Source organism: Sphaeramia orbicularis, chromosome 12 (assembly GCF_902148855.1).
Source record: "Sphaeramia orbicularis chromosome 12, fSphaOr1.1, whole genome shotgun sequence".
NCBI lineage: Eukaryota > Metazoa > Chordata > Actinopteri > Kurtiformes > Apogonidae > Sphaeramia > Sphaeramia orbicularis.
The window spans coordinates 48,672,189-48,686,989 of record NC_043968.1 but is presented as its reverse complement, the minus strand read 5'-3'; the positions used below and the strand labels follow the sequence as shown (position 1 = coordinate 48,686,989).

Genomic DNA, 14,801 nt, shown 5'->3' with positions numbered 1-14,801 from the left:
TCTCGAGGGCCAGGATTGGACACCCCTGGTGTAGCTGGACAAATTGTGAGTTGTTGTACCACCAAAATGACCTGGAAAATATAGTTTGATGGCTGAAAAAGTAAGTTGGTTTAAAACAGCAATGAGTAGCTTTGACCAGAGTTAATGATTGTGTAGGAAAGTAAAGGAAAATAGAAGAGTATTGGTTTAAATGTATCTTGTTATATAAGCACATGTCCTGTGCATAACAACAAACTTTAATTCATGCTCAACCAAAACCATACTATTATTATTCTTATTTCAGTCACAAAAGTTTTTTTTTTTTTTTTAAATCAATAAAATGTAATTTTGTCACTCATTTTCTAACTATTCTCCTCTGCTCTTGACCTGACCATGATCTCCCAGTAAATGTCTCCTTTTATGTTTATCTCAGTTTTAGTACATGATCGCAAGTGTGATCACATACTTTATAAAATGTCCTGTAACAATGCATCCTAGCTGCTTCTACACACAAAGCAGCATGAAATAAGATATATATTATTCTTCCTGAGGGGAAATTTAGTCTCAGGTGTAAGTGTTTGAGAAGAGCACAATCCTACATGCTACAGTAATTGCCATTCTTTATGATGTATTACCTTGGTCCAGTGTTGCTTAGCTCAATGTGTGCATGAAAATTATAGTGTACATAATAATAGTGCAGGTATGTATATAATAGCGTTAAGATACAGTGAGGTGTGTAAGCATGTTTAATTTATGGCGTGTAGGAGAGTGGGATGCATGTGAGAGTATGATTTATGACCCAAAAGACCCTTCATAACCGTCTGCACAAATGGTTTGTATGCATATGGGCACATACTACATATGTGTTGGATCCTCTGAAGCTACTAGAGTCAACTGCACACATTTCTTACACATATATGCTGTCGTATTTTCAGTCGCTTTAATTTTGCAAGAGCCGTCGTAAAATCCAAATGTTGCTCTGAGTAAGTTCATTCTAATTATGTTCTGTTACTTTCTCCCATCATTATTTCAGTCTGCAATAGGGTGTGAAAACATCTTGTGTCCTCCTTCTCGTCCTTAGATCAAGCCACCCTGGGACTCATGAAAACACCCAGATGTTCCTTGCCAGATGTGTCTGAGGCAGAGGTGACAATGGGCCGCAGGAAACGAAGCCTGAATCCTCAAAACAAATGGAATAAGAGGCATCTGTCTTGGAGGTAGGGAACATTCCAAATCAATATACTGTTTCATACTGGCTGCAGTACTCTGAGAGAAAGCATCTGAATGTTAATGATCTGGTGGGTCCAGAGAAGACCACAGTACCAGTAGAAACATTAAAAACAGACCTGTGATTGCAGTTGGTGGATAATGTTTTTTTTTTTGTTGTTGTTTTTTGTTTTTTTGGGGGTGGGGGGGTGTCACTGTTGCTCACCAAACACGTAATGGCAGGCGTGTGTATGTGAGTCAAGACGACCAACAGTAGGTACTTCAGGACACTGGAAACAAACACAATAATTAGGGCTGTCAAAATTAATGCATTAATCCATCATCATGATTAATCTGATTAAAAATGTTAATGCAATTAACCCATCTGCAGCGCAGAATGAGTCTGAACGTCTCTGCCAATGCATTTTAGGCAGTTTGTCCAAGTAGAGTTACCGGCGTGCATGTGCAAATGGTCAGTTGATCCGGTAGTGACAGGCAGCAGAACCAACCCATAAAGATGGAAGACACTAAAGAGCACATTGGCCCTCTGGATGGAAATACAAGGACAAAAAAACCCAAGACGAAACAGTCGACCAATATAAAGTATTTTACACACTCTGCAGGCTTTCTTTCTTTCTTTCAGGAGTTTTCCTTAAACTGAAGCACTTTCAGCTTAAAATATCACATTAATGCGAAGCATACGTTAGTCGGGGATTCTGCTAGCACTTCAGCTACCGCGTCGCCCAGCTTGCGACAGACTTGTTAAGTGCATATTTATTCCCTTCTTTCTTGAGTCTGTTTGCTAATTTGAAAAATGACTGAAAAATTCCTACATCCAGTAGGAATGTCATAGAGGCATGAAACCAAAGCCACATTTTTTTTCTCTCATTCACTTCCATGTTAAATTTGTCACTAACATCTTTGATAAACTCCAAGTTCCAGTAATCACTGCTTACTCAGGTTTGACTTTTTTCCACAAATTATACATCAATACGTTCACAAGACTCACCACAAGACTCACCTGCAAGAATTTTTGAGATAGAATGTACAGTTATGGATTAATATCAGTTTGTTATAGAGGTGGTCTCTTGGTAAATTGAACATGGACACCGTTGTCTACTCGATAAGCTGGAGCTAATTGTTTGCCTGTCACCACTGGGGCTGTTTATCTCAGTAGGTAAGGCATCGGACTCCAATGTGGTAGTCCTAGGTTCAATTCCCAGTTGAAGTGGTCATTTTCAGCTGACTCAAATTCTTATTTGAAGAATTTGTTTCTACTTGTTACTCTTATTTTAAGACTTAAATTCTTATAGCCAGGTCAGCCAACTTATATTTAATATAGTTCACTTATTTTGAGGCTGTAAAACGTTCAATTTTAAGAAATCTTATCTTAAAATCAGCATAAAATAAGCCTTCTAAATACATTCGAAGACATTCTTGTTTCTAGATTAAACAATCTTAATTCAAGAAATCTTGTCAAATGAAATTATCTTGCTGCATGGACAGATAATTTCACTTGATTTGAGTACCTTTTTCCTTAGATTCAGTGTTTTTATCTTGTTTTTAGACACCCTTTTTTTGCAGTGTAGCTAAATATTATTTGCTCTCAGTGCATTTTCCCAACATGATGTTTAGGGATTCTTCTGATATAGAATATGTCTTTTATGAAGTGTTTCACATCTTCACTCTTTGTGTGTTTCCTTTGTCAACCCTTTATCTGTGTGTCCAGTTCAGGGAAAGGTAAATAAAATAACAATTTATAGTGTTTAAGAGTATGAAATGAGGTGATACACGGCCAAGGAGCTGAAACCGTATCTAAGACATTTAAAATCACACCCCACTGCAGGTACTGACCATGGAAAAGAGCACTAATCACTGTATTACAGTTAAATAAATTAATTTACCTCCTCCTGATTCCTAGTTTGTGACTCACAATAGAGAGAAGTTAAAGTAAATGAGCACAAAGGCTCCACTCTTGTTGACCTGGAAATGTGTTTTACAGTTATTTACATGTTTACATATTTACATTCAAATTTTGTACTTTTTATTTATCACTTTAATTGATTTATTCTTATTGTCATTCTATATTTCACTTTCCAGCTCCTCTACCATCCTGTCATATACTCTGAAATCTTTTTTTTTCTTAGTTTATATTTTTTCTTAAACTCCATCTTGCTTTGGTTTGACCTCACAGTTTTACGTTTGTACTCTCTTTTTTACATTACTTCAGAGCTGCAGTATGCTGTGGTGTCACATGTGCAAAATAATTGTTTAATTGTGACCTGGTATGTTGAAAATATGTCTAATACATCTTTTCTACTGCTTGAAGGATCAAAGCACCACAGTTCAAACTATTTTCACAGATTCTGTATTGTCGATGTTTCAGTGCCAGTTTCTTTTTTAGATTAGTTGAGATTCTAAAAACCAATACAGTTTTATTAAACCTGGCTGTATTCAGTCCAACTCAGCACTCTATATCACATCATACAGTATTCAGGAAGCTAAAAGTTATAAACTACCACAATTCTGCGGGTTTCATTTTTCATCTGCCCATATTTTCATCATCTTACGAGATTCCTGGACCCTTCCTTCTTTGCTTTTGGTTTCTGGATCGTGGTAAGCTGATCAATAAAGAAACAAGAAGTAAATTCCTGGCATTGCTGTAAATATTATAAATTAGTATTATACAATTTGTTCTCTAGATCTATGCATTTCCTCTCAGACGTATGCTGTCATTTGTTTCATTGCTATAGCCTTGTTGCAGAGTCATCCTGTAGTTTCAACAGCTCATGATAAAATAATACGTAACTCTAGTCAGACCATCTGTTGGGGATATCACAGCTTAATGTTAGACAGCAGAGGATATGCAGTGAAACATATGGCTGGTCAGTGCTGATTCACATGCCCTATCAGGGATGATTCAACAAGATGATGATTTAAGCAGGAGTGACAGCCACTGTGTGTCTGAGTCTGTACCCACGCAGCATCAAACAACAACATTCTACCAAATCATTCAGAACACGCAACACATGTACACAAACAGAAAAAAGGATGTGAACGGAATATGCCTCTTATACCCACACGCTACCAATCCACACGTGCAGTTTTTTTTTTCTCTTTTCTTTCATTTGAGAAATGTTTATGAAGGATCAGTGCTTCTCAGCCACTCATATCCATCAGACACACAGTCACGACATTCCTGCATAAACCTTTTATAAAACTTCTTTGTCGCTGAGATTTCACTTTGAAGCAGTGGTGTACTCCAGGGTATACGGCGTATACCTAATTATTTTTCAGTCAGCATTGCGTATACCCACTTCAAAATCCCCCAATGTGCACCTGACCCGCCCTTACTCTGCCTGTAATTGGCTAGTACTTGGTACCTTCACTGATTAGATTGGTTAACTTAAGGAATGAGGACTGATAAGCCAATCAGAGGAAGAGTAGGGCGAGTCATTCTGAGGAAAATATTGCTAACTAGCGCCGGCCAGTGTCATCCCAGTTGATTGACAGCTCTCTCGTTCAAAGATGCACAATTATTGGAAATGTGAAAGAGAAAGGCAGAATAAATGTCTTTCAAGTGAGTGACACATATTGAGAGAACTTACAGTATTTTCATGGAATATATAATTCTAAGGTAAGTTTTAAGGTGGTTTTAGGATGAGTCACTGTTAAACTACTGGCCATATGACTGCACATTTAGAGGAAAAGAGATTTTGTCACCATTAGTTAAACTGTGTGAGTAGGCTAACAGTATGAAAGGCCAACATTATCCTATGTTTGCCTCATGTTGAATACATTTACATTCATGCAGCTGCTTATGTAACCAGTAATACCTAAAAAGTGCTCCTGATCAAGTTGTGATGATTTTATAATAGTGAGCAAATAGACTACTACTGACAGATTTTTGGGTAAACTAAATAGAACAGTCTTACGTGTCACTGTTTCTAAAACAGGGCGTTTTTCTGGACTGCTTAAAAAAAAGGCAAAAATTGACAGTATACCCACTTCTCCACGGACCACTACACCACTGCTTTGAAGGTGTGTCATGTTATCAAATTTGTGAGTATTTACTGTTGAGCATGTATAGTCATCTTCTATATATTTCCACTCAAGTGATCCACACACATGTAATTCACTTCCAGTGAGAAGAAAGTCTATAAACGTTATATTACAGAGAAGAGGGAATCCATTCACTTCCAGCTTTCGCAACATTTGCCTCAGCATCTGTGACAGCCATGACACTAATGCTGGGTGCCCACTGTGAAATTGTGGTGATTGTATAGGTTTTTTTGTGTTGCTGGGTTGAAGAAGTGTGTGAAATACCCGTGCTTTAGAATTTGTAGCATCATAAAATGCAACGTGACCAGTTTACAGAGGCATTTGACCATGAGGCGGTAATGATTTATATGTATTATTTGAGCTGGGTCCAAAAACAGCTGCATGCTCTCAACTCTGAACAGAAACAAAACAACCAGAACTGATTCTTTTTTTCTGTTTCTACTGCTATAGTCATTTTCAATATCCTCATTTTAAAACGCATATCTGTTCTCATTTGTCACTTATGCCGACATTTAATTTACAAAGGATTCCATTTTCTCATACACAGATTAACGTATTTCGAGAGGTGTAACTGCACATGTATACACTTTGACTTGAATTATTCTTCGGAAAACACAACCTTATTGTTTTAGTGGATTATGAGCATCATTGGATCCGGCTGTGGTTTGCAGAATTTTTACACACATTCTTAATATTTCGCAGTTGCTCCTTCCTAGTTTATTTCACTGACAACTATGACTGATTCACCTTGTATTTAGTGTAGACTCCTTAGTCAGTGTGAGGCTTTTGAGCTGCAAAGTTTGCAATTGCCTCTAACAAGAAGCTTATGCAATCATTTTGCCTGTCGCTCTGTCTTTTTAGCAGGATTACATAAAATCTTCAGCACAGATATTCTCAATGGTAGGTAAAAGAGGAGAGTGCAGACCAAGGATAAACCTATTCAGTTTTGGAGCAGATCATGTAAAGTCAGAATCTGTTTTTTTTTTTTGGCTCTTGTTTTTTGTTTTTTCAGACAGACCATCTCAACATTAGGAGGCTGTGGTCCCATCACGGAGGTTTGCAGTCTCTGTGTGCAGCTGTAGCCATGCATAAAAAGCAGGAAAATACTATAATTAAACCTTATGAGAGCTAACAGCTGCAGAAGGCATTGCACTTTGGAATGCTAATGAGACATTTTGGATAAATAGAAAAAATGACATTAGAGGGCAAGAAATGTAAAGACAAATTCATCAGTGTTTCATGACATATAATGCAGTGTATCAGATCAGTCACGCTGATTTTTTCCAGGATTGTGGTAACCACAGCAACGTTTGATGCTGCGCTGCGGGACACAGTAGGACTGTTGGATTGCATATGCTTATATGGATTCTCCTTTTATTGTACCGTCCATTGTGGAGCCATTTTCCTAGTGGAAGCATCTAGTTGAGATGAGGAGCAGGTTGTTTACAACTGTCAGGTCGTTACAGCATCTCAGTTTAGCGGGATGTTGCTCTGTCACAGGCTGCAGTGTGTTCCTGACAGCAGGAACACTCTGCAGCAGACAGGTGGGTTGTGAAAATCTTGGCTATGCTTTCAGAATATGCGATGATGTGATACTGTTTATAAAAAAGTAAGTTTGCTTAGCAGGTTTACGCACTTTGTTGCAGTTGGAGAGAAAAAGATGCCAGTACTGTAAACAAATAATGCAACAACCTGCTTCTATGTTTGAGCAGGATTTGTGTCTGGATTACCGAGATGAACTCGTTTCTCATTTCAGGACACATCAAGTGTGCCGCTGTAGGACAGGATCAAAAATGTGAGTGTGTTGAGTAAGGTTTGCCAATTTGCTCCGGAACATGAAACATGATGGAAAAACCAGGTTTCTCAAATTAGTTGGCAGATTCACAGCCTCTTTAGACAGAATCTACCTGCTTTTTGCACCCTGGTGATGATGTGATGTGACGCAGGGCATTAAATAATACACTATTTTGGAAGATGCTTTAAGCTTCCTCAGCAGCTGCCTGAAAGATAGACAGACAAGGGAGACGGAGCAGCAACCACCCCACCCCCACCCCACCCTTTTTGTCTGTGCTTCTCTGAGCAGGAAATATGGAGTCTTGCTTTAGTTAAAAATTATATTTAGAGTCATTATACCACATTATATATATCCAGAAAAAGTAAAGGGAACCAGTAAAAGTAGCGGGGAAAAGAGGAACTTCCATTTGCTATCATGATCAAATTTGACATATTAGTGCATTATTAATTATGACAACAAATAACAAATAATTATTTGAGCCAACACTGAAGATACCAGATTTAGTCTTAAAATTCAGAACATGACCTAAATGGACCAAGGAAACTTAGAACAAGAGCATTTGAAACAATTCTAAGAGTAAAATCAACATATGGATGGGTACAGTTAAGAAAGTACAACAAAAAAGTGTAGCTGATAGTGTAAACAAAATAAAGGATAATATATGTCATCACAATTATTGTCATTTTTATCACCTAGCCCAGCTTCCAGTTTTAAAACATGTACTAGTTGTGCTAGAATGGACTATTATACACTATACTATGCTGCTTTTTCACGCATATTTTTGAGTTTGATTCTTGTGCAGTTTTGCCATATTTAGACAAACATCCATTGAAACAAAAAGAACACATAATGGCTGCTCCAAACATGAAATGTCCTTGTTGAAGCCAGAGTTTAGTTTGTCCTTTCTGGGCTTTTTATTTGAGAACAAAAGAAAGGAAGAAGTCGAAGTCTTTTTTCGAGCTACTGCAGGAGCACAGCAGGAAACAGTTTTCTTTGTAGCGTCTCAATGTAAAGTAATAGGAACAGAATGACTCATATTTTTTTTGTGATTATACACTATTATAAAAAAAAAAAACGGAATTATGAACATTTATTCCATTTCTGCAACTAGATGCTTTTAAATCCCCCTAAATCCTCCACATCAAAATCTTGAAACATGTTGTTACAGAGTTCACAAGAGCCAAAGCAACCTGTAGAGAAGTATGAACCACTGAGGCCAACAGATCTAAGGTAGGACAGTACGAAAACAAAATGAAGCTAGATGTGAAAGGAAAGCAGGACATCAAGGCACCAGAGGATTAAAGAAACAGGTCGATAAGCAAGGAGAACTCTCCACTGATAGGGAGTCTGTGGGCGCAAGAGGGAGTGAGGGGGCTGTTGTAGTTGAAGGCAAAACAGAAAATACAGCGAGGTAGAGCTCTGGTGGTGAAGACGATGACACAGCAGGATGGAGGTGGTTTGGACTGGGTTCTTTTCTTACAGACTTTTAATGCTTCTCTCTGCTCTGTCCTGATTCAAAGAAATGTTTGAATGGCTGAAAGTTACACCGTTTGGTTTAGAAATGGACATTCTTGAAATACAGAGTAGAACAAACACTGCAAATCTTTGAACTCACACAGCCTCAATGAGAAGCTTAGAGGAAAAACTTGAATGTAGTGAAGGTAGGATTAGGTTGAGGCAACAAAAACACATGGATAAATCACCTGTAGATGTAACCCACCAGTTCTTTCCATCTATAAATGGCACATTATTTTCTGTATTAGCACAGACTGATGGTATTTGACATTAATTTTGCATAGCTGAAGCATCCAATATGAACATATTTCCCATGGGTATGCCGCGCTGGTTCATCCTACCTGGATCAGCGGGGGAAAATAAGCCTCTTCGGAATGGGTTTGGGGAGATTTTTCAGCTCTGCCTCGATTTGCAGCAGCAGAAGTAACGGCTCAGGCTGGAAGGATGAGTTCAGAGGGATGAATCACTTGTCACTGAGGGCATGGTAGTTATTGTGGGCTCATTGATAACAAATTACCTGGTGACTTTGTCCCCCGTGGCATCACCTTGTTGAAATAATCCAACACATCCACCCACTGGAGGCCTTCAACCAGAGATAAAGGAAAAAAGAGGGGATTTTGGGGCAGGAATATTATTGCAGAGGGGGCTTTCTCATCTTTGAGAGCAGTTAGGTCTCTGCTGACCTGGAAAAGCTGGTGGCAGCAGTCCAAAGCCAGGCTGCACAGAAACTGTTGCACAGTCAATGCTGCTGTGAGGACCTGCTGTTTTATGAGTGGAACACTTTGCCTTTCCTCACTCGCTTTGTCTTTTTCTCACCTCTCCATCTGACTACCACCAGCCTACTACTGCCAATCATACGCCTTCAGCTTGGCCTCTCTTGGCTTTCTGGAGTACGGCAGCCTGTCTTTTCAGTCCAGTGCCACCTATCTGTGCACAGCTCTCACATTTGTGTAACAGTGCGAAGCAGCCAAGTCTGACTGGAATTAATATATATATAGTACAGACCCTTTGTCTTTTGTGGATGTTTCAGCCCAGGGCTCCTGCCAAGAAACAGATGGTACATTTATTGTCCTTTTATTATAAACACTTGTGGACTATTGGTAGATTTCAGAGGCAGTCAGATTTGAAGTGGATTCCATATGGCATCATTTGTCAATACAGCTATAACAGAGCACTGATATTATACTAGAGAACAGCTGTCTCAGGAGTGTTGGGGAGTAATTCACTGAAAGCTTTTTTATTAAGCTATATTGAAAAACCATGTATGCATTTGTGGTTATTTGTGTGATAATTCATTGACTCGCTTGCTGAATGTTCTGAGTAAAGGACAATGTACAACAAACTGGTATTATTGCAAAATAAACCCCGACAGAGTGAAAGTGGATGGATCTTGAATCATCCTGTAGGGGTTATTACACAGCTACTTATTAAAGAAATCTTATCCCTGACTCATTTGAGATCAGAAAGAAGAACAAAGGCTGTATTGCAACAGTTCTGTGTTTTGAATACATTTTACACAGCAGTTTGAACAAACTTAGAACCTAATTTAGTGAACGACTAAAGCCTAGCTTGTACGACTGAACATCTTTTGTCGCAGCAGTAGATTTTTTTTTTTTTCATTTTAATGACATTTATATACATGATCGATTCAACACCTTGATGTTACTGTCGTTCCCTTATTGTCTGTAAAGTCTACATGATCTATACGGTCTTTTTCTTTGTGGAGTGATAGGAATTTCTGCACAATATAGAAAAGAAAAAGTTCTAAATCATTTTTCATGGTAAGGTTAACTTGAAGGACTCAGTCAGACAAGCAAGCAGATCTGGACAAAACCATTACTCTACTCAAAAGAGACAAACTTTTACGGCTCTTGTTCCTGTGAGTGGGTGAACAAATCATTATCAAAGAAGTGAATTTTCTTGCCTTTGAAATGAAAAAAAAGCTCTTGACAGTGTTGTTTGTCAATACACTGAAAACGACAAACCTTACAGTCACAGGAATTTCAGAGCTTTGGGTTCATCTTATCACAGTGTTAGATGGTCAGATTATCTTACCAGTTTGGACCTGGGATCTCACGCAGGTCATGTTTGTGATGGCAAAAAATACATGAAAGGACAGCTATTGAACTAAACATTTAAGGCAAAGTAATATGTATGTTCCTTAATAAATGTGTTAAAGTTGTTTATTGTTAATCATTGAACAAACATGAAACTTAAATGACCCAAACACTAAAATATGTTTTTGAGCTTGTTAAGCATGCAGTAACAATAAATCACAAAAACCACAATTAATTTTGGTTAATGGATTTACCGCCCCAGACACCTTTATATTTTATACACCGGGCAGCTATTTTCGCTACGCCCTGAGCTAAACTGCTTGCCTACGAAGTGCATGGTCGCTGGTGTTCTCCAAACTACTCCATTACCCCGTAAAAACAGGGTCCGGTCAAAGCCGGAGCTGCTCGATAATTTAAATTATCAACTTACCACTTATGTTTTCAGATGGAAGAACCAACACAGGAGAAAATGAAGAATTCACCAAAATGAAGCGTTGAGGTTTAAAAAGTTAAAACAAAGCTTGATTTATTGCTTCAGGCAAAAAATTGAAAAAATTACAAAAATGTCAACATCAAAAAAAAGTTAGTTATCAACTAGTATCTCTTACAACAAACTCCCTAAATCTGCTTCCTCTTTTAAGAGTCTCCTTCATTACTTTTTATAGTCTTTTGTCACTTTGAAGACTCCCATATTTGGTGCATAAGTTCAACATACACATATGATTGGTTGACAGTTGTTGCCGGGTAATACACATCAGACATACGTCAATCACTCCATGTGAGGTGATTCTAAGAATGCACACATTTGAAAGTTCACCTAAGTTTAACAAGTGCATTGGACATCTGTCAATCACACCTGGGTTTGACACCTGCACAAAGAGTTCAGCTTAGATAGCATAGCTTAACCACAAAGAGCTTCAGGAGGTACACCTTGGTCTAACACTTAGACAAGGAGGCTAGCATTTCTTGACTACAGAAAGTTTCTAAAGTTCATAATGTAGTTTTTTCTGCTTGGTTCACTTTACCACAAAAACTTTCCAAAGCTGCAAAACAGGCACTTTTATGTAGAACCCGACCTTTTCTCCACCGTTCAGCACACACAGGTGAGAGTTTCAACTTATCCACGAACCTAACCTTTCACTGTTCAGTACAAAGGGGAAAATACAGATATAAAAGATAAATCAGAATAAAACAACTTAAATTTACAAAATAAAACACTCATCAAGCAAAACAACTTACAATATTTCATTTCTTCTTTTCCTTTTTGGTTCACACATTTTCTCTTTTGTTTTTTTTATATTGAAATTAATTTAAATTAATTAAAATAATTAAAATAAGCCTTATTGTATGTTTTAGATGGTCATCTGACATCTTAGGGCAAGACAAGCTTCTCTCAAGCTGTAAACTGAATTATAGGACTTACTGTGGTGAAGGAGCAGGATAGTGGTTCAGTGGTTAGTACTGTCACCTCTGTGTTATCCCTCTTAACTCTTTATTGGGCAAGTGACTATTTTTGGTCATTTCCAAATACGTTACAAGACAGCAACAGTTACAGTGATGACAATGAGGCAACAATCTCAGGTCAATTGTGATCTACAGGGTCTGCAAGGTCCACCCTGTGTAACTGCTTTGTTAGGTACCATGCAGTAACAGTACTAATGTAATTAATGATGTTCACAGTGTGTGTGTTGACAGGTGTGTGGATCAGCATTGTTGTTGTTGTAATCAGGGTACAATTTGTCCTAAAAATAGAGGGTAGGGGGTTGTTTGTTTTTGGGTCTTTTTGTGTCAGAGGAGAGGGGGAAGCAGCAGTTACACATGTGGGGGTTCAGTCCATAACTAACGTAACTAACGCCGGCGTGAAACGAAAGTGAAACTTTACATACTTTCAACGTCAAACTCCCAGGTTCTATTCCTCTATTAAACAGCGGATCTTACACAAAATTTTCATAACTTGTTTCCTGTATCCACTGGACCCCCTCCACTGTGCTATGGGCCCCCCACAGATGCTGGGCCCCATGAATTTGTCACGTTAACACCCCGTCCACCCCCTTTTACGGCACCCCAGTGCATGGGGACATTTACTAATTCTGAGACTACCGACAGTTTGGTTCAGGTGAACATTAGTGCCAGTAATGTAGGATATAGGTGTAAGAAAACTCAGTCACAACCTGCCTGCTATTTACATTGGTTGGTTGTCCCACCCCAAGGATGAAATTCATTGAGCGGGACTAGGGATGTAAAAACCAGAGGGGGGGTTGATCCCACCCCAGCCCAACAAATCTCACCCAGGTTGTAATCTTCTAAAAGTGATACTCTAATGTTCTAAAATACATGTTCCTTTCACCTTGCATTTTTTTTTTTTTTTTTTGCCACTTATTGGTAAGGAACCACATATGGTAATGTCACTGACCTTGATTTTCTATACTGAACAAAAATATAAACGCACCACTTTTGTTTTTGCTCCCATTTGTCATGAGCTGAACTCAAAGATCTAAAACTTTTTCTGTGTACACATGAGGTTTATTTCTCTCAAATATTGTTCACAAATCTGTCTAAATTTGTGTTAGTGAACACTTCTTCTTTGCTGAGATAATCCATCCACCTCACAGGTGTGGCATATCAAGATGCTGATTAGACAGCAGGATTTTTGCACAGGTGTGCCTTAGGCTGGCCACAATAAAAGGCCACTCCAAAATGTGCAGTTTTATCACACAGCACAATACCACAGATGTCACAAGTTTTGAGGGAATATGCAATTGGCATGCTGACTTCAGGAATCTCCACCAGAGCTTTTGCCTGTGAATTGAATGTTCATTTCTCTACCATAAGCCATCTCCAAAGCTGTTTCAGAGAATTCATGAAGAAGACTGTGCGAGGAAAATGGTGGTCACACCAAATACTGACTGGTTTTCTGACCCCCCTGGACCACCCAATACAGTAAAAGTGCACATTTTAGAGTGGCCTTTTATTGTGGCCAGCCTAAGTCACACCTGTGCAATAATCCTGCTGTCTAATCAGCATCTTGATATGCCACACCTGTGAGGTGGATGGATTATCTCAGCAAAGGACAAAGGAGAAGTATTCACTAACACAGATTTAGACAAATTTATGAACAATATTTGAGAGAAATAGGCCTTTTGTGGTCGTAGAAAAAGTTTTAGATCTTTGAGTTCAGCTCATGAAAAATGGGAGCAAAAAACAAAAGTGGTGCGTTTATATTTTTGTTTAGTGTACATAACAATAACAAATTTCGAAAAATTTCACAAAAGTAACTAGAAAAGCACACGGAGAGCACAGACCTCCGCCAATGCAGATCATCCCCCCCCCCATCACCACCAAAATTTAATCATTTGTTCCTTGTGCCAGTATCAACATTTCCTGAAAATTTCATGAAAATCCATAATATTTTGAGTTATCTTGCTAATAAACAAACAGACAAACCCCGATGAAAACATAACCTCCACCATTCCTTGGCAGAGGTAATAAAGTCTGGTTAGGTCCTCCAATAACACACTAAGGTTGAAAGTTTAAGTGAGTATTTCTATGAGTGCCCTATAAAGGGTTAAGCATCTTTTCCTTGTATCTGTGTGGATTTTCTCCAGATACCTCAGCTTCCTCCTACTGCCCAAAGACATGCACCTTAATAGGTTATTTGGCCAGTCGGTCTAAATGCTGTTAGGACTGTGGTAAGAGTGAATCATTGTTGATCTGTGCACGTCAGCCCTGTGAGGAACTGGTGACACATCCATGGTGGACTCTGCCTTCACCCACTGGTAGCTGGGTTGGGGTCCAGCACCCCCACAAATTGCTAAAGGGCCAAGTGGTTAGGAAATCAATGAATCAGTGAATTGTGCTGAGACACATTAATACTGACACACATAAATAAAAAAAATGTTAATTTTGGGCCAGCACTTTGAATAACTTTGTCCTGACATTTCTACCTAAAACAAATCAACATTAAGCCATAAATACCCAAACAGCAACTTCCGATCAAAATCACCGACTGATCTAAAATGTTTAATGACTTCTGAAATGGTAAAGCTTTCAAAACATGTAAATAATTGGTGTAAAATGCAGTTTGTCATCTTTTCGTGGTCATCAGATATGAACCATTTGGAGGTTCAGAGGCTCTGTAGTGACCATGGAAACACGGTCATCTTCTACAACATTGATTCACCAGTAAA

At 38.5% G+C, this 14,801-nt stretch overlaps 1 protein-coding gene across 1 annotated transcript in view; it reads left to right on the top strand.

Moving 5' to 3' along the window:
- Positions 1-14,801, top strand: part of mmp17a (matrix metallopeptidase 17a) — a 161,188-nt gene that overhangs the window by 89,220 nt on the left and 57,167 nt on the right. The window contains exon 3 of the mRNA XM_030150753.1: positions 1,061-1,196. Within this exon, the coding sequence (XP_030006613.1) occupies positions 1,061-1,196 (136 nt within the window). The remainder of the gene's footprint in view (positions 1-1,060; positions 1,197-14,801) is intronic.